Source organism: Lepidochelys kempii, chromosome 3 (genome assembly GCF_965140285.1).
Source record: "Lepidochelys kempii isolate rLepKem1 chromosome 3, rLepKem1.hap1, whole genome shotgun sequence".
Taxonomy (NCBI): Eukaryota; Metazoa; Chordata; order Testudines; family Cheloniidae; genus Lepidochelys; species Lepidochelys kempii.
The window spans coordinates 47,099,535-47,120,078 of record NC_136382.1 but is presented as its reverse complement, the minus strand read 5'-3'; the positions used below and the strand labels follow the sequence as shown (position 1 = coordinate 47,120,078).

General features: G+C 39.4%; 1 protein-coding gene across 1 annotated transcript in view; it reads right to left on the bottom strand.

The window, feature by feature from the left end:
* The window catches only part of LOC140908768 (uncharacterized), a 39,699-nt gene that overhangs the window by 9,158 nt on the left and 9,997 nt on the right, over positions 1–20,544 (bottom strand). Inside the window, exons 2-5 of the mRNA XM_078851959.1 lie at positions 17,831–18,037; positions 14,804–15,055; positions 11,136–11,213; positions 8,650–8,745 (exon numbers count right to left, since the gene is read on the bottom strand). Of these exons, the coding sequence (XP_078708085.1) occupies positions 8,650–8,745; positions 11,136–11,213; positions 14,804–15,055; positions 17,831–18,037 (633 nt within the window). The remainder of the gene's footprint in view (positions 1–8,649; positions 8,746–11,135; positions 11,214–14,803; positions 15,056–17,830; positions 18,038–20,544) is intronic.

The window sequence follows — 20,544 nt, the reverse complement described above, 5'->3', positions numbered from 1 at the left end:
CTGGTGCAATGGTGGTGCAATCATCTATTTCCCTTGGACAAGAGTATATTTCAGAGAGACTTTTTTAAACAGGACACACCTCCCTAGATGAGAGCTTTCGGATTGTATGTGAAATGTAACCACTACTTTATAAGTTCAAATCTAAATTAATGTTGTTTTTTTATTTGCACTGATAAAGGCAATAGTTAGACTTTAACAAAAGTAAAAGAGTTACACACCTGACTCCTCATCAGAGAATGAAAGCAGATTTTTGTTTTTTACTGTGTACACACCAGCAAAAGTTTGGATTTGATAATGTATCTATATCCATAACAGATCTTGTCTAAATTAAATTTCTTTATTCTGAGTGAAGGAGGTAATTCCTACTCATGCCTGATAAAATTAATTATATGTAGCTTTTTAAAAAATAATATTTTTTATCAGAAGAGTCTAATAATGTGTCTGAGAATTGCAGTAGTGAATGTATTTATCAACTTCCCCAAAACTTAGATAATACTGACATCTGCTGGCTTTTAAATTAATACAATAAGGTGATGGTTAAATAAAGACAAGACAGATGGCACAACCTGCGCTCAAAGAAAACTTAAAGGAAGTTAAAGATACAAGAATGACTTAAATAGTTTCACAAACTTACATGACTTTTAATGTCATACAGCCCATGTGCATTATTCATACATACACATAATGTCCATGTGATAAATTGCAGAGGTATCATTTGCCATGACCTGCATAATTCAAAAGGAGCTTTGCCTATCAGGATAAAGTTAGTAACTATGTTACCTGAGCACCGAAGTGGCTGGCAGAGTAGATTAGACAGATAAAATAGGTAGACATTATGATCTCTTCCAGATCTTTAAACATCTCAGGCACACAACTACATACAAACATGCACATGAAACTGCCTACCTAAATTTATGCATGCAATAAGACATCTTTCTCTATACTAGAGTTTTAAAACATGTTAGTTAAAATGTTCCAGCTGACATGAAAAGACAAGCCCTAAATGCTTCTTCTTTATCACCATGTGTAACAGTTGGTTTTTCCATTAAAAGAAAGAGCCTTAGCCTTAATGAACTGATTGTGTGTTGAGGCATTATGTCAAACTTCAATAGACAGCCCAGAAGACATGCAAATAAAAGTGTGAATTCATTACTGCCAAAGAGATATGAAAGAGAAGCAAACACTAACATGGCTGCTGGGGCCACCCAACCCCAAAATGCTGACATCAGTGACAGCAAGGTTATAAAATCCTTCCTCTGTCCTTTGGGAATCTGCTGCTGTCTGTCCATTGCCCAGCTCCAAACACTCTTGTCCAGGACAGCGAGGCATAAACCCTTCCAATGCCCTTGGGAACAATCTTGCAGACTCATTCTCGATTGTGCTTGTCTGAGTCTTCGGAGACCAGGTTAACGATCTGGTGCTTCTCTTGGTTATTTTTTTAATACATCATGAGGTATGTAAGAGGAGACAGATCCCATTTAAATATTTTATATATTTCCCAATTGTGTTGTACTTTTTAAAAATTGTGTATTTCCTGTGTTGTTGGGGCAGAGGAGTCAAGCTTAAAAGAGAATTGTATTTTCTCCCCATTCTTCTCCTTAGTTGGTACTAGTATAATTCTCCCCGAAGAAACAAGGAAAAAACAAGGAAGCTGAAATTAGGGAAAAATGCACAGGCTCAGATTTAGCAAAAGGCAAAAAGGATGGAGAAAGACAAATGTGTTCCCTCATTCGTAACTCCCTTCGGCCACAGCAGGTTTAGATGTTGTTTAAGCTGCTGATTAGCAGGCTTCACTCCATCTCCCTCATCTTCTAACGTATCATTAAATATGGTTTTGTCTGAGGGCAGTTCTACACTGCGGGGTTAAGTCAACCTAAATTACACAGCTCCAGCTATGTGAATAATGTAGCTAGAGTTGACATACCTTAGCTTGACTTAGTGCAGTGTCTATACAATGCTGGGTCGATGGGAGAAACTCTCCCATTGACTTACCTTATGCTTCTCGTTCCAGTGGAGTATTGGAGTAGACGGGAGAGCGATTGATTTAGCGGGTCTTCTCAATACCCGCTAAATCGACCCCCGGTGGATCAATCACCACACATCAATCCCCCAGTAAGTGGAAACAAGCCCATTTTATCACTTAGAATCTAAGTGAGCTTGTCTACCCAGGAGGTTAGTGCACAGTAAGCCAGAGTGTGAATTTATACCACACTAGCTACTCCCTACTCATTCCCTATGTGGACACTCTTAGTCCACACTAGAAGTACCCTTGAGTGGCTCAGCTCGATATGCTTAAGTGTACTTTTAGCGTGAAGTATGTTTGTCCACACAGAGAATTAGCGCAGAGTAGTTAGGGTGTGAATTTAAGGCGCTCTAACTTGCTGCTCACTAACTTCCCACATAGACAAGCCTTAGAATCAAAGCCACCAACATACGGTGCTGAAATATCAGACAAAGCCATACTGAGTGATGCACCCTAAATTAGATACAGAAGGACTTGATTCTCCTGTGTCTTTCATCTTGTGTAGTCATTTACAGCCTGATCCTTCAAAGCAGTTAAGAACACGCATGGTTTTTCTCAAATGAATTGTCCAATTGACTTCACAGGGACTACTCACATGAGCAAGCTATGTTTGTGCCTAAGTGCCATGTAGGAATGGGTCCATACAAAGTGGATGTAAAATGCAACCAAATCAAAATGCTTGCAACTTGCACCCACTTGCAGAGGAGTAAATGCCTAGACAAGAGGCAAGCCAGTTGAGAAGCAGATCTTATAATCTCTAAAACTACCTAATTAGAAGGGAATCTTAAAAAACTGATCTGACCACACTAAGGACCATGTAGGTGTTTTTGATCAATGATAATGCAATTCTTCATAGAAAACTTTAGGGGTCTGAAAATAATATCAAATCATGTAATGTCAGGATAACCGGTTTCTCAAAGCATTCACTCTGAGAAGCTTTGTTTGTTTGAAACAATTTTGGAACAAAAGTCTGATGATCACTGAAGAGGATTAAAGCATTCTGTAGTCCATTTAAATGGTCTCTTCTGACTTCTGCTTCTTTGAGCTGAACATTCAATTACTTTTGCTCCAATAAAATGACAAAGATGAGGTGATGTCTGAAGTATGGAGAAGGAAAATTTATTGCATTTCTGTGAAAAGTTTACATTTTCCTGAGATAGTAGAAACTACTAGGAATGGAAAGAAGTTATTGATGCTTACATTTGAGTTTTTAAATCAGTCCTGCGTTAGGAGGGCATTTTCTTGCTAGGCCTGGATTGACTGTAGAGGAAAAGGATTTGTCCATTTTGATTCTGATTGATGTAAAGATTTTCTTGGATCATGTCTGAACAATGCAAATGAAAGGCAGAGTGATGAGTGCCCAGATGGTTCAGTGCAAGTAGCGGGGGTTGGGGGAGGGGGTTGCTATGCTTGATTCAGACCAGGGACTTAAACCTGGGTCTTGTACCCCTCAAGTGTGTCCTGATCACCAGACATCTGGTTCTCTAGGGTGGGTCTTGCACAGTTTCTCCTGTTGGAGCTGTTCCATTTTGTATAAATAATTAAATATTCATTGAATGAGAGACAGATTCTCTAGTCCAGTAGGTAGGGTACTCACCTGGGATGCAGGTGACCTAGGTTCAAGTCCCTGGTCTGAATCAGGTCTCTGTTTCATCCGGATGAGGAATGGGAAATTTTTTTTAATTTCCAAAAGTTTCATAAGATGAGGGAAATTATTCCCATCCAACTCTGCATAAATAATAAGGTGTGATTGATGATTTCAATGATAGGGGGAGAGAGATTTCCTTAAAACTGAGGACCACCTATGGGAATACATGCCCAGCTCGCCTTGAAATACTTGTAGGCTTCTTTGAAAAATCTGCAATAATTAGTAATTAGGGCTGACTGTATTGGTAAATGACATATAACACTACAACAGAGGAAACATGGGAAATTTGCGGGTTTAAGGTAGAAAGATAAGAAAAATGAATTTTAATGGACACTGGTGAGATATCACATGACAGGATTTGGAAACAATATTAAGTCCAAACAGCCTGGTAATATTAAAGAATCATTAGGTCAAAAGTTGCAACAAAGATGGACCAGAAAAGAAGCAGGACATGCTGACACACTTCAGAAGAGAAGAATAGGTGATGCTGATAACATTCGTATTGGAGAGAGTCCACTGGCAATGCAAACTCAGACTTGGAGAATAAGGTTTGATTTCTTTTAAACAGAGGATCAGATGTTTAGTCTCCAGAAACAGCAGCAGATACTGAAGACTGAGAGGAACAGAACAACAGAAAATCACGTTCTTGGAGAAAGCCAGGCAGTGCAGGTGGGTCAGGGTCAATGCAGAAGCAGCACTATTACTCCATGAGGTAAAAGAGGAAGATGGGGAAGATAAAGAAACAGAATTAGATAAAAAGCATGCAGAATCCGAGACAGCATAGTATGGGGGCAAGCCTGAGTGATGTGTTCCTTTTGGAAATGGGTGAAGTCAGGACTTGCTCTGAAAGCACAGAGATCCACAAGCAGTGATTTGAGTCCCATAGCATTAGGTTATTTTTTCAGCCTTTGATCTTTTGGCTTCTCAGGACTTTTGTACACAACTAAAATAACTACATCAGTTTTAATTCAAGCCTTTTTGCAAGTCTGTGTGTGGACACTCTTTTGTGGACTCAGAACGTCTTACTCTGATTTAGTTTAAATTAGTAAGGAATCAACTTAAGCTAACCCACACTAAGACACTTCTATTCTGAAAGAAGAGTGTCCTTACAGGTTTCAGAGTAACAGCCGTGTTAGTCTGTATTCTCAAAAAGAAAAGGAGTACTTGTGGCACCTTAGAGACTAACCAATTTATTCGATCATAAGCTTTCGTGAGCTACAGCTCACAGAGTTACCCCAAAATAAGAAAAGATGTGAATTAACACTGATGCAGTTATTTTGCTGTGTGAGTGTCAGTAATTTTTATGCATAGCTATAGCAAGTTTGTAAAGTTTGTCAGTGAAAACTATATTTCATTGTAATTTTAGTTTTTAAAATTGTAAATTTCAAAAGTTAAACTGGTCCATCACAAATTTAAAAAAAGCTAGCCTGTTTCTAAGGGCTAGTCTACACTAGAAGCGCTACATTCGTGCAGCTGCACTGGTGCAGCTGTGCCACTGTAGGGCATCTGGTGAAGATACTCTATGCTGACGTGAGAAAGCTCTCCCATCAGCATAATAAATCCACCTCTGCCAGAGGCAGTAGCTATGTTGTTGGGAAAAGCTCTCCTGCCAGCGTAGCACTGTCCACACGGGTGCTTAGGTTGGTGTAACTTATGTCACCCAGGGGGCTGGCACATTCACATCCCTGATCAACGTATATTATACTAAAGTAAGGGGTAGCGTAGACCTGGCCTAATTTTTACTTTGAAAAACAGGGATGCGGTGTGAAAGGGATTTTCTTGTTTGTCCAACTAATTACTGATAATTCAAAGTGGCATTAAAGCTGAAGGCTGGCATGTAAGCATTTGGATTTTGGACTAGTTAAAATTCAAATGAGCCTTTTAAAATAATCTGGAGCAACCAGCTCTTTGAAGAATGGAAGACCAGAGAGGAGAAATTGAATCTGTTGGAGACAACATCTTTTGTCATGGCTGTGATACGATCTGTGGAGACATCATTAAAGCATAGGAGATAAAAGAGGCCAGGCAGGATGTTGAAAGAACAGAAGTATGATTAATAATAAAAGGGAGAGTTTTTCCTGATTAAAAACACACAAAAGTGTTTAATTTCTGAATTTATAACTTAATAAACGTAGCAAAAGATGTTTCTCTCTGTTTTTGAGGCAAGATCAGAAATACAGGGGAGAAGAATACTCTGCAAAGGACAGAAAGATCATTAAAATGTTACATCCTAGATCTTTAATAAGAGGAAGATTCTAGCCCACCAGAGCTTTAGTAAGAACTTTCTGCACCATCTAGTCCATCCCTCTGAATACTATTGGTCTTTTATCCAGATGTCTGGACCCAATGCTGCAATCCTTTCTCAGGAAAAACTCCCACTGAGGGTCAACAGGAGCTGTGCCTGAGTAAAGCTGGAGTAAGAATATAAGATGAGGTATTGACTACATCCAAAGTCAACAGGATAACATTCCCAAAGAGATGAGAGTCCCAGAGAGTGTTGTATATTCCCCTCTGCCAAAGGCACAGTAGTATGCACAAGTCAGCATAAAGACTTCTGTGAGTAAGTCTCTTGCAGAGACACATTTACAAAGATTTCAATGCAAAAATTTCTCTGCAGAAAGTATGTGCTGAAGCATCTCACCACCTGAAACAGCTCTAGCTAGCTGGCTCCTTCAGGGCCTCCTGCTCTAAAGTGGCCAGCATCGTCTGACCTTTCCCCTCCTCTTCTCACAAAGGGGTGGCTAGCTGGTCATATCCGGAAGGAAATATCGTAGAAGCCAGCTGGGTTATGTTACCATCAGGAGATAACATGGGAAGTGGTCAGTTTCTCTCCTCAGCAGAAATCAAAGGGAGAAGCCAACCAGCTCCTTCTACAAAAGATTTGGTCAGCCAACCACCATATTAACCAGCCTTTTCAATCATGTTCCCGTTGAATTGCAGTGATGATGTCCGACAGACTATTAGCCTCGAATATCTGCTAATACCTCTTAAGAGGATATTAGCTCTGCCTAGAGTTGGTCAGAAAAACTTAAGGCAGTTCATTCTAAATCAAAAAGCTTCAGGAAATCATGTCAATTTTGCCAACATTTTGTTGTGGACAAAAACTGAAAAAACAAAGTTCCTACAACATTGACCTGTTCTGTTTTGCTGTTTTGTTTTGAAATGACATTTCATTTCTATTTTTTATTTTGAATTATTATTATATAAGATCATATAAAAATAAAAAGTCAAAATCAAAATATAATTAAACATTTCAATCACTCCAAAACTAAAATTTTCAGAATTTTCCTTTGCGGAGAATTTCAAAGTTTCCAATTCAAAACACAGCCAAATTCAAAGTCATTTCATGTCCTCCAGCTTGATCGAGCTCTGATCTATTTTTGGTCATGTGACCAACTTGCAATCAAATTGCTTAAAAAATTCCAGAGGTTTAATCAAAACTGAATCATATGTTCACACATATTGTCATAAATATAAAGGGAAGGGTAACCACCTTTCTTTATACAGTGCTATAAAATCCCTCCTGGTCAGAGGCAACATCCTTTCACCTATAAAGGGTTAAGAAGCTAAGGTAACCCCACTGGCACCTGACCCAAAATGACCAATGAGGGGACAAGATACTTTCAAATCTGGAGGGGGACAAAGGGTTTTGCCTGTCTGTGTGATACCTTTGTTGGGAACAGATCAAGGATGCAAGCCTTCCAACTCCTGTAAAGTTAGAAAGTAATCTAGCTAGAAAATGCGTTAGATTTTCGTTTGTTTTTTTGGCTTGTAAAATTCGCTGTGCTGGAGGGAATGTGTATTCCTATTTTTGTGTCTTTTTGTAACAAGGTTTTGCCTAGAGGGATTCTCTATGTTTTGAATCTGATTACCCTGTAAGGTATTTACCATCCTGATTTTACAGAGGTGATCCTTTTACTTTTTCTTTAAATAAAATTCTTCTTTTAAGAACCTGATTGCTTTTTCATTGTTCTTAAGATCCAAGGGTTTTGGTCTGTGTTCACCTGTACAAATTGGTGAGCATTCTTATCAGCCTTCCCCTGGAAAGGGGGTGTAGCGCTTGGGGGCATATTTTGGGGGAAGACGTCTCCAAGTTGGCTCTTTCCCTGTTCTTTGTTTAAATTGCTTGGTGGTGGCAGCGTATCAGGTTTTTAACCTAAGCTGGTTCCCAAGGCAAGAAAGAAATCTGTGCCTTGGGGAAGTTTTAACCTAAGCTGGTAAGAATAAGTTTAGGGGGTCTTTCATTCAGGTCTCCACATCTGTATCCTAGAGTTCAGAGTGGGGAAGGAACCTTGACACATATAAATTAGTGTAAAGAGCTTCCCCTGCCCCATTAGCTGTGTCACAGGCAGGTGTGGTTTGAGAGAGAGGCTGGAGGAAAGGGAAATGAAACAAAGTATTCTATTGGTAGGTAGAACCACCTGGTACCAGCTCTAGGGGAGGCAGGCATTCCAGTATGAAGGCTCTAACTGAGTTAAAATTTGAGAGAATATTTTAGACAATGTGGTCACTCCTCTTTCCTTCGAGTATCCCTGGATTATACAGTATGTTCCGAATAGATAATGGGACAGTGCTCAGCAGCATCCCCAGCTAGGTCCAGATTTTCAAAAGAGCTGAGTTTCCATTTAAGCATCTAAGGAAGGATCAGATTTACAAAAATATTCAGCACCCAGCATCTCCTAGTGTGGCACTTAAGGACAGATTTTCAAGAGACCCAAAAGAGTGAAAATCTGATTTCTTAGTTTGATTTCTCAATGGGAGTTGAGCTCTTTTGGGAATTTGGTCCTGATCGTGGCTGCTGAGTATTTGATAATCTGAGTATTTGATAATGCAGTGTTTCTTTTATTATCCAACTTTTTATTAATTCAAAATTTTTGCTAATGTCTCTCTGAATGCTGGGACAGCATTTGTAACACAACTCAAAAAATATTTGTGTAAGCATTGCTGTTTGTTCATTGAATTCACCATCTTCACTTACTGTTATGATGTGATTTACTGTCTGGAATGGGCTGCTTTTAGCTGGTGCTTCACCAGGACCAGAGTCAGGTGTGTTTGGTTCTAAAAGGATGGATCCCTTGAGAGGGGAAAAGAAAAAAAAAGCATAAAATGACCACCTTTATTTTCTGGGTACTGCTAAAATAAAAGATAACTAACTCCCCCACACTCAAATCAGCTTAAACAGTGACTAGACACATTATCATGTAGGATTCCACCAGGGTAAATTCAAGCAGAGGGGGCTAATTCCTCTCATAGTTCCTTAATTCACCGAATATGTGTGTTTGAGTTCTTGAAAAGGTCAGAACACTAAAAAATTGTAAAACATCAAGCCAAGTGACAATTTTAGTTTTTGAACTTACATTTGTCCTGTTGTCAAAACATTAAAACTCCCTTTTAAATATATTTTAATGTACTAATTCCTTTTCATCTCTCAAAAAAAGTGAAATCTTTCCCCACATTTTAAAATATCTGAATTGTTCTGCTAATAGTGCCATCTTGTGGCATGCACAGGAAATACAGATACTTGTTGAACCAGCTGCATATTTGAGAAGGAATGTCTTCCCTTTTTGGTTCTTGATTTTACACGCTCACCAACTGAACAATATTTAGTAGCTAACACATGTTGAGTGACACTGGGTTCTAAGAGATTATTACTGCATGAGTCCATACTGCACCACTGATTTTTAAGCAGAACTGTCTACTTATTTCAGTCAGGAATTCTACTTCAAAATTGAGGGCACAGTAGGGCCAATAGTAACTAGAAAAGTGGATTTATTTTGCAGATAATCTGCTGATATGAAATACATATGGATAAAATGTTTCTTTCAAATTTTCAGTTTGCCAAAATCCAACTGTTTTCAGGTAATAATAGTCCTTTATTCAAAGAAAAAGTTTGTATTCACCCCTGTGGAAAAGTCCTATAACATTTAACAGAGAATTATAACCTTTCCAAAGAATTTTACAGCCAACCTGTAGAATTCAACCACAGGAATATAATCCTCTATTAAATTCTATAGGGTAGTTTTAAACATTCAAGAGAAAGGATATCATTCTGTTAAATTCTATAATTCTTGGAGTAAATTTCTTGTAGAATCCTGTTTACTTTCTATACCTCCCTATTTTTTTATCCCTATAAATTCTCTAGGACTTTTCTATAAAAGGCTTTGTAGGTCATGCATTATATCCCCAATGCAGACAACTTAATACATATTATGTATCAACCTTGATTCAACAAGAAACATCTCAGAATAAATAGCATTAATTCTAGGAAAAATAATAATAATAGAGTGCTAGCAACAATAATAAAAGGTTACTAGTTTGAGAACTATAGCTTGGAATAGTAGCACCACTGGGTCAGATTCATCCCAGGACAGCCCTGGCAAATGCTGCTCGGAGGAAAATTCTGGCACAAAACATCTGCAATCTCCTCATTGGGGAAACCTGAGGGACCTACATGAATCAAAAGAACAGGTGGCACTAGTGGAGAAAAAGGCCCAAAGGTAGAGCAGCCAGACATACACACTTATTATTTAGCACATCTCATTTGAAGCCTGTATCAGTAGAGCAATTATGAGCTGACCTCCCCGGTGTGAGCATCCTCTTGAGGGCATAAGGAAGCGTAGTTTATACTTCCTGCACCAAGCTTTGGTAAATCTGGACTAATAAATCTAACTGAAGTAAATAAGAAACCTTCTCAGAATTAGTCATTGAGCTAATAAAGGCAGTGCATTTTCAGGTTCATAATAAGGCGTTCTTTTTTCTTTATGAATTAGCCATTAAAGATCAGGATATTTTGTTAAACGCTTAGAAAGTATAAGATCTGAAAAATATATGGTAAATAATGGGAAAAAACTCAGAAGTCAAGGATGTCATTTCATGAACAAAAAGTAAAAACTATTTCCCCATGCTAATTTTTCCCCTTCTGTTACTCACACCTTCTTGTCAACTGTTGGAAATGGGCCATCCTGATTATCACTACAAAAGTTTTTTTTTTCTCTCCTGCTGATTATAACTAGACTAATCAATTAAGGTGGGCTATTGTGTGTATAGCAACACCCATTTTTTCATGTTCTCTGTGTATATATATCTTCCTACTGTATTTTCCACTGTATGCATCCGATGAAGTGGGTTTTAGCCCATGAAAGCTTATGCCCAAATAAATGTTAGTCTCTAAGGTGCCATAAGTACGCCTCGTTCTTTTTGCTGATACAGACTAACACACGACCACTCTGAAACATTTCATGAATGATTTGCATATTGAAACTAAAAATGGTTCCAAAGCTGCAAAGTCCAAATCTGGATCCAAAAATTCAAAATCTGGGATATTCAGATTAAGGATTTTGATTCAGGCGCATAAAAAAACATCAGATTAAATATGTGTTTATATGACCCAGTGGGGAAGGAGTAGGGAATTCTATCGCTCATGTAAGAAAATACAGCACTCCATTATCAAATAAAGCTTTCTACCTCCAGCACTTTGTCTCCTCCTTGTACCCCAGTCAAGTCCGCTGGGCCATCTTTGGCCACCCTTGCAATTAAGATTGCCTGGTAACATAAAACACAAAATTTCAGATCCAACTGAGTTTATCTCATAGCTCTTGGATGTTAAAAAGTACATGTGCAGCAAATTGATTTTCAAAGCCTGTTGCTCAGCTGCCTCTAAATACATATAAGCTAAATGTCTTAATTAACACATTAACAGAAAAATAAAACCACCCATTGCTGTCTGACACAAACAGCAATAAACACAAGTCAGTAACAATTTACCCAGCGCCACGAGGGACATATTTGAGAATAAGGATTTGAATGATAAACTGAGAAAAGACAAGCACTGTTCAAAAAGGGGTTAGTGTGAACGAACAAGTGGGATGGAAGCTGCAAATGTGTGTTACCTTGAATTGTGGGCTGCAAATGGAGTTACCTTGAATTCAGGTGGAAAATAACCAGTGGGATTTCAGCTGTGAGGCCTTCTTCTGGAACTAATTGTTCACATGATGCTTCCTTTCAAAGAGGCGTCACAGTTAAAAGCTACCACCAACTTCAACATCTATCTTGGGGACAAATATAAGAATACCCTTTTGTTCCCCTTGTCAATTTTACTACTAAGCTTACAGCATTACACGGATGATGACTGATGATGACTTCAAAAAGAAAACAGCTAAATAGGCTAGCTTCCAAAAACTGCTTTTTTCCATCTCTTTCTGAAGATTACTTGGTAAATGTTGGAATAATGAAATGCACCTCATCATTTTCTTTATATGGAGATGAGCCCTTTCCACCAGCAATGCTAATACCAAGACTCCCCATTTGACTGCACACAGTAATGGTTATCTGCAAGAGAATTATAGTTAATAACAAGTGGCCTGATGAATCAAAACAGCACCCCATACATTACACAGGCAACAATACTGTAGTTCCCATTCTGTAAACAATCTATCTAATTCAACACAAAGAAAAATGGTGTTTATCCTGTAGTAATATCCTCTTCGCATGGACTACCACATGGAAGTATAACCTTTACCTTTCCCAGAAGCACGAAGAAACACAGTATTTCCAGATCTAGGTCTTAAAGCTATGCAGAGACAATTTTGGAAGCTTATATTTTCTCATCATGTCACCCTTATATACTGAGCAGTATATTAGTGGTTAGTCCCATTGCTTTTAAGAGTACTAATTATGGAGTCAGGTACTACTGAATGGACGAAATCCTAGCCCTATTGAAAGTTATGGCAAAACTCCCATTGACTTCAATGAGGAGAGGATTTCACCCAATGTGAAATAGCTAGTGCTGTTGTATTCTGATCATCAGGTATCCATTTCAGAGAACAGGTGGGGTGATCAAATTATTTCTTTCACATACATCAATGATTTATTGAGCATTTGCCTTGGCAACAACACTATTTCTATGCATGCATCACAGTGAATTGTAAACCCCTTTTTTGGAAAAGTTTTTATATTCACTTTGGGTTGAAATTTCACACAAGTTCCCATCCCATACACATTCTTTTCTGGACCAGGTAATTACAGTTGATCAGCACTAAATTGGATTTAGACTGCTCTTTTTAGAGCTACTGAAATGTAATCTTCTCCTTTTTTTAAAATCAACATTTTTCAGACTAGCAGCTCATTAAATGGTAAAGGCCTTTTGGTTTTAAAAAAGCAAGGGAATTCAGAGTTAAAGCTGACATTGTATTCTTACTGCACTCTCACATGCCTAGAAATTTTAGTACATCTGGGCAACACCTTTGTACCATATTCTGTATCTCCAGTCCCTACAACACAGGCCAAATGGAATTCGTTTAGGTCACAGCGACAACTTAAATTAACCATTACTTTTGCAAGTTCTATTTGATGGTTTTCATAAATAATGTCATTGATATTGAAAAGCAGAAATAGCTTGCAAACATAATTCTAATACAGCGAATATTAGGTAAGGAAAACCATTTAAAATTGAAATTGAGCTGGAAGATAAATAAGGTTTCATCCATCAGTCATGTGTGTAGCTGAGATGCTCTTACTTTTGCTGCTTTAGCTAACACCTCTAAAGCAATCAGAACTTGGATTTTTTTAAATTTTACATTCAGAATTTTTCAATACAGCTGTGGTTTTAAACCACTCAGACAGTGTATTTAATTAATATTACAGTTCTAACATGGTGTGTTGATTTGTAACTAATTATATTTAAACGTGCAAGAAAATGCCTTATTATACTGATTAAAAAACTTACAACACTTAGATTATGCTCCATTTACCATGGAGTCCAACCACTATTTATGCTCAGCCTGAGTAGTCCCATTGAATTCAATACGACCATTCATGAGAGTAAAGTTAGTCACATGCACCAAAGCTCACAAGACCATCATTTCCCACAACGCTTCATTGATCTCATCAGGCTAGACTATAGCATGGTCTGTGCATCCACATAGGGGAGTAAGACCGTCCCTTACATTCCTGTGCAGCTTCCCCAGGCTCCAGTGCCATATGTGTGCATTATGTAGCTGCTATTAGCCCTAACTTAACCAAGTGGATAGGGAGAGGGCCTGTGCTCCCTCCAGCATGCTGGCCAGCAGAGAGAGAACTCAGCATGGGGAGGGATCATAATTTACTACTGGTATGAACCTGCACCAAGCACTACCCCCTAGAGCAAGCCTCTGAGGCATGCAGTTCCTTCTCTGTGCTGCTCCAGGGGAGTGCACCTAGGCCATGTCATGCCATGCTCAGGGCTATGGTCAAACCATGATCTAGTCTCCCCTCCCCTCCCCACTACACACACACACACAGTAGTTTTTTTCCATAAATCCAAGGCCCAGTTTTGCAATTCCCGCTCATAACAGTAGTCCTTGCTCATCTGAGCATTCCCACCAATTGCAAAGAGATATTCAAGTATGCAACGTCTGTAAGGCTGTGTCTTTAATTGTGAGTCACTAAGGCCCAAATATCCACAAGTAACCACTGGTTTTGGATGCCCAACTAGAGACACCTTGGGAATGGATCTCCATAGATGTGGGGCATCCACAACTCCCAAGGACTTCATTTGCACTTGCACTTGTGAGTGTTCAGCCCTTTTGAGAAATCATCCCACAGTGTCTGAAGCTGGGCATTCAAAAATTTAGTCACCCAAAATCAGGGGCTTCTTTTCAAAAGTTTGGCTACAAATAACTCAGAATATGGACCAACCCCTGTTCCCACTAAAGCCAATGGGAACAGGAATGGACTCCGGACAGCATTATATGAATATATTGTAAGTCAGATGAGGATATTTCTTGTCTTTATATATCCAGGGCCGGCTCCAGCTTTTTTGCCGCCCCAAGCGGCGAAGGAAAAAGAAGAAAGAAAAAAAAAAAAAGAAAGAAAAGAAAAACCAGCCTGGTTGAGCTGCCACCAAAGTGCCGCCGGAGAGGAAGAGAGGGACTGCAGGGCCTGCTGCCGAATTGCTGCCAAAGACCTGGACGTGCCACCCAGATGACGCTTTCTATTGGCCACCCCAGGTACCTGCTTCCTTTGCTGGTGCCTGGAGCCGGCCCTGATATATCACACTTAAAAACGGTCTCCTTTAAATTCAAAGCTTCTCAGATAAACCAAGAGTCACAGAACAGAACGGGAGTGAAAGGCTCTTCAGGGAGATGCTGCATTACCTTTAATGGTGACTGTGTCACCTCTGCAGCTCTTGGAACTTGCTCTTTCATTTCCTCTGGAAACCTGTTGCTGTCTGCTGGAAAGCTGCCTGCTGTGGAGGCAGGAGCCTGTGGCTTGTTGTTAGCCTCTGGAAAAGGCTTCGCTTTCACTGCTGCTTTGTGCTTCTCCTGAACAGCTGCTTTAGGGTTTCTTTGATCTTTAATGTTGTCATCAGTGTCAAAAAGACTGCCAGAAAACTTGGATATCGGCTCCTGTTTGTTAGAGAAAGACAAAACAACAGAAATGTAAATGCCTAATTACTGTCTAGGAGCCTGGACATTACATTCAGTAAATTAGTGTCATTTTTCTCTGTCACATGGGTGTAGATCGGGGGTAACTCTACTGAAGACGCTAGACTTAACTGTATCCCCCAAATTCAGATACAGAGGGGATCCTCCACGCAACTGCCTCTGTGACACCACCTCCCATTTCTCAGTGGAGCATGTGAGGCAGGTTTGGGATTCACAAGCAATGGTAGGGGACTGGGTAAGGGTGAAGGTGGGCAGTGGTTGGCTTCTCCTTAGCAGGGTTGAGGCCTCTGCCTGCTCTGAATCCATGGAGATAAGATAATGCAGCCTGGGACTGGATTACCTAATATGCGGAACCTCCTCTGCAGTGGGAATCCTCCACTAAGGGAGTTGGGAGCCAGCTGGAATCCCTGGTACAACAGCTACATTGGAGCCATGCTGCCAGGAAGTGTGAATGGGGCAATGGAAGCACATACATGGTGCAGAGGCATAGGTCCTCCATGCAGATGACCTTATGTCTCCTGTGAATCTCCAGAGATCTGTGTAGTAACCCCAGGATCCATGAGAAGGTGGTGATCCAACCCATTGTTTTAGCTCAGGCTCCAAGAGATAGTGAAGAAGAATGTATGTATAAACCATCCACATAAAACATCTCCAATAATTCATTCAGGCTGAGGAGTTCCTTCAGACAGCTCTGGTTTCAAAGAGCACTAGGTTTTCCGTCTTCACACATGCAATTTAATTTTTCTTGATGCTATTTTTATTAGAGAGGAGTTAGCAAGCTGGATAAACAAATCTCAGCCCCTCTCTTCTAAATTAGCTCCATGGGTACAGGGTTTCCATATTTATATACGGCTGTTTTTCTCTTTCTAACTTGGCAGCTAAAGGTTTGGATCAGATCTGTTGACTATTGTATCCTTTACTCCTTTAGTTGGAAGTAGGGCTGTCAAACGATTAAAAGATAAAAAAAAGTGGAATCTACAAGTTGAAGCACAAAGGGTCATATGAATGTTCAGCATATCTGGCACGTAATTACCTTGCAACACCGGCTACAGCAGTGCCATGCAAACGCCTGTTCTCACTTTCAGGTGACATTGTAAATCAGAAGCAGGCAGAATTATCTCCATAAATGTAAATAAACTTGTGTGCCTTAGCGATTGACTGAACAAGAAGTAGAACTGAGTGGACTTGTAGGCTCTCAAGTTTTATGTTGTTTTGTTTTGGAGCACTGTTATGTAAAAAGAAATCTACATTTGTAAATTGCACTTTCACGATAAAGAGATTGCAGTACAGTACTTGTATGAGGTGAATTGAAAAATCCTATTTCTTTTTTTATCTTTTTCACAGTGCAAATATTTGTAGTAAAAAATTATATAAAGTGAGTACTATATACTTTGCATCCTGTGTTGTAATTGAAATCAATATATTTGAAAATGTAGAAAAACATCCAAAAACACTTATAATAAATTTAAATTGGTATTCTATTATTAACTGTGTGTTTAAAACTGTGATTAATTGCAACTATTTTTTTCGTTAATCACTTGAGTTAACTGCATTTAATTGACAGCCCTAGTTGGAAATAAAATTATTTAACATACACACGTGTATGAACAACTGGGCCAGGATTTCAGCTTCTCTTTCTAAAGTTGCAGTACTTAATACAAAGCAAGACAATAGGCCTAATCCCGCCAACCTTCCTAGAGCAAAACTCCTGGTCCTTATCAGGCCATTGATTTTTAAGGCTAGATTGTGGCTTTGCTACAAACCTTGTGCATGGGGTACAGAGTAGCTGTACCAGCCTGGGGCAGAACAGGTAAGGGACTCTGGCTCTGAGGAGCAATTTCCTCACTACTTCCTCCCCCTTGATCCAAGGAGTATAAATTTGCTGCTGGCCTGTACCACAAGCAAATTACAACCACCTCTGGCCAGCTCAGTTCTGCTGGTCAGTGATTTAAGGGTGGGGAGGAACCAAGGTTCTGCCTACATGCTTCAGGGGTAGAAGTAGCTTGAGCACCATGTGGGGCATAATGGGAGCCTTTACATGAGTAAGTACACCAAGTCCCAAGCTAGCTTTTAGACAGCACTGGTCAAGGACTTATATACTGATTTCTGTAAGGACTGTACTGAAGCCAGTGTTATCCAAATAACCTATATTTACTCAATTCAAAATATTCAGACTTCTATAACTTTTCAACGCTAGCATTTGTATAGATATAACTAATTAACATGAGACCCCTTGTCTCTGGAATTCACTCTCCATTCCCCTCCTTATTCCCCAATAGTCTGAATCCACTGATCATCAAGGTATGCTGAATAGCCCATTTCACTAGAACTGGGGGAGGCATGTCGATATGGAAGGTTAGGTATTTCTAGGGAAACAGGATATTTCTATTTTTCATTGCTGGCCAGATTTTTTTTAAGTGTGGGTTTGGGGCTCTGCCCCAAGTGGTTTTGTTTTAGACAATTGTTAAGGCTCCTAGAATCTGGGAGAGGCATCTGCTTAAATGTATTTCAATCAAAATAAATAAAGGCCTGAAGGTGATTCCATCTCCTCCACCACAAAACACGAACAGGAACACTGAAACTATGGATTAGAACAGTGACCAGGCCAGTTCAGGAAGCTATAGCTCCTTTCTAACCAGGAGCATCCAGATGTTCATTGAATCAAAAATTGAATGGGTTGAATATATTTTTAATCTACTAGATTATGTCTGTGAGATTGTAAAGGAAGCTACTTACATCCTCATCAGGATCCTCCAATTCCTCTGCTTCTTGCTCAGGACTGACTCTCCCTTCCTTCCAATTTTCATTGCCTGAGTTGAATTTATACACATTGCCATCACGAAAACTTTCTTTTCCCTTTAATGAGGCCCAGCGAGAGCTCTGCGAGCTCCAGTTATGGCCGCTATAGAGTTTAGGAGACTTGGGAAGCCACTTAACAGAGTCCTGGTGAAGAAGAATAAAACAAGACAGGAGGCAATGAATAGATTTTTAAAATGTGACTGTATTACTGTCAATATCTACCTAGCAAGGAGATGGTCTGGCAAGTATGGTTGAGTGTTTCATCATCACATAATTCTTCATTGGCTTACACGGAGGTAAGCACTGCACCTAGGAAAGTGCCTTTAGTCCAACAGAGACAGTTAAGGTATGCCCACACTGCAATTGAAGGTATGATTTGCATTAGCTTTAATCTAGTTAACACACTAGTTTTAATCTAGCTAATACACTTAAAGGTGAAGACCATCTAACTGCTGTTTTGACCTGTGCTAGCTAGATGAGAGCTAGCGTGAGCACACATACCTGAGCTACAACTCATACTCAATTGCAGCATAGATGTACCCTTAAGGAGTAAACAGGCTGTAGTGGTGGCATGGGGCATGATCCGAGATCAGCCGGCATTGAATCGAGACCACATTCAGCATCTTAAAGGAGGAGCTCACTGCTTACGCTCAGATAAACACAATTGGCAACATTGTCCGTGAGAGCACCAGGTAGTGGCTTCTATACTGCTCTGTTAAAACAAACGGTCTGATAGAGCAGCCACGACTTCACCTGCTGTTTCTCCCCATCTCTTGGTGTAGAATCCCAGTGATAGTTAAGTGTTTGCTTTCACTGCCTTTGGAACGAAGTGCTTTATTTTAAAAGCATTGCCAACAAAAGATAAGAAAACAGTAAATTAGTATTTTTTTTAAAAGTTCACGGATATCTAAAGCACTGTGAAAAAGCCAAGGCACAAAGGGAAGGGGGAACTTTGAGAGCCACATAGCATGCTATTATAATTTACCGTGTGGTAATTTAGTCTAGTTTTCACAACATGTGGGCCTCTCATTAAAGCTATACAAAAATAGTTCTCTTTTCCCACCCAAACTTACACATTTCAGAGAGCTTTGCAGTTACACAATGTGTGGACCCTAGAAAAGTTGCATGTAAAGATGGGTGATAGTGGTCACACATCATCAAATGTACATATGTTCTCTTTGAACAAACTCCTTAAAGCTACAGTATTGACCCTGGAAATGAGGCAGCAGCTAGGGAGGTTGGTGTTGGGAAAGCATCAGTTCTTTTACATTGCACTTCTACAATAGCTTCCATCTGAGGATCTCAAAAGCATTTTACAGCCTAAGAACATTTCTATAATTGGTAGGTATTATTCTCATTTTACAGATGGAGAAACTGAGGCACACAGGTTATATGCCCCACATAGAATCATAGAAATGTAGAACTAGAAAAGGACCTTTATAGGTCATCTAGGCCAGTCCCCTGAGACAGAACTAAGTATTATCTAGACCATCCCTGACAGGTGTATGTCTAACCCGTTCTCAAAAATCTCCAATGACAGAGATTCCACAACTTCCCTAGGTAAGTTATTCCTGAGAGTAACTACCCTTACAGTTAGGAAATTTTTTCTAATGGCTAACATAAATCTCCCATTATTTTTTGTCCTGTCTTCAGTGGTTAAGGAGAACAATTTATCACTGTCCTCTTTATAACAACCTTTTACATACTTGAAGACTAATGTCCCCCTCCACTCTCCCACCTTCCCACTCTCGTCTTCTCTTCTCAAGACTAAAAAAAAAAAAAAAAAAAAAAAATTTTTTTCAATCTTTCCTCATAGGTCATGTTTTCTAGAACTTTAATAATTTTTGTTGCTCTTCTTTGGACCTTCTCCAATTTTTCCACATCTTTCCTAAAGAGTGGTGCCCAGAACTGGAATTCTAATCTCATCTTCCAAAGTGCTTGCCACCCCTCTCAGCTTGGTATTGTCCACAAACTTTATAAGTGTACTCTCTATGCCATTATCTAAATCATTTATGAAGATACTGAATAGAACTGGACCCAGGACAGATAAATTCAGAACCCCACTTGATATGGCCTTCAAGCTGGAGTGTGAGCCATTGATATCTGCTCTCTGAGTACGGTTTTTCAACCAGTTGTGTAACCACCATACACTAGCTTCCTCTAGGCTATATTTCCCTAATTTGCTTATGAGAAGATCATGAGACACAGTGTCAAAAGCCTTACTAAAGTCGAGATATAGCATATCTATTTCTTCCGCCCTCCACAAAGCTTGTTAACCTGTCAAAAAAGGATATAGGTTGGTTTGACGTGATTTATTCTTGACAAATCCATGTTGACGGTTACTTATCACCTTGTTATCCACAAACCGATTGTTTGATTATTTGCTCCATTATCTTTCTGGGTACCAAAATTAAGCTGACTGATCTGTAATTCCCTGGGTTGTCCATATTCCCCTTTTTTATAGATTGGTAATATTTTTGCACTTTTCCAGGCCTCTGGGATCTCTACTATCCTCCACAAGTTCTGAAAGCATCCTCACATGAATTTTGTCAGGTCCTGCCAACTTGAAGACATCTAACTTGGACTCTAGCAGAGGTTTACACCCCATTCATACTACACAAATTACTTGTGATGAATTCAATCCATTTTCT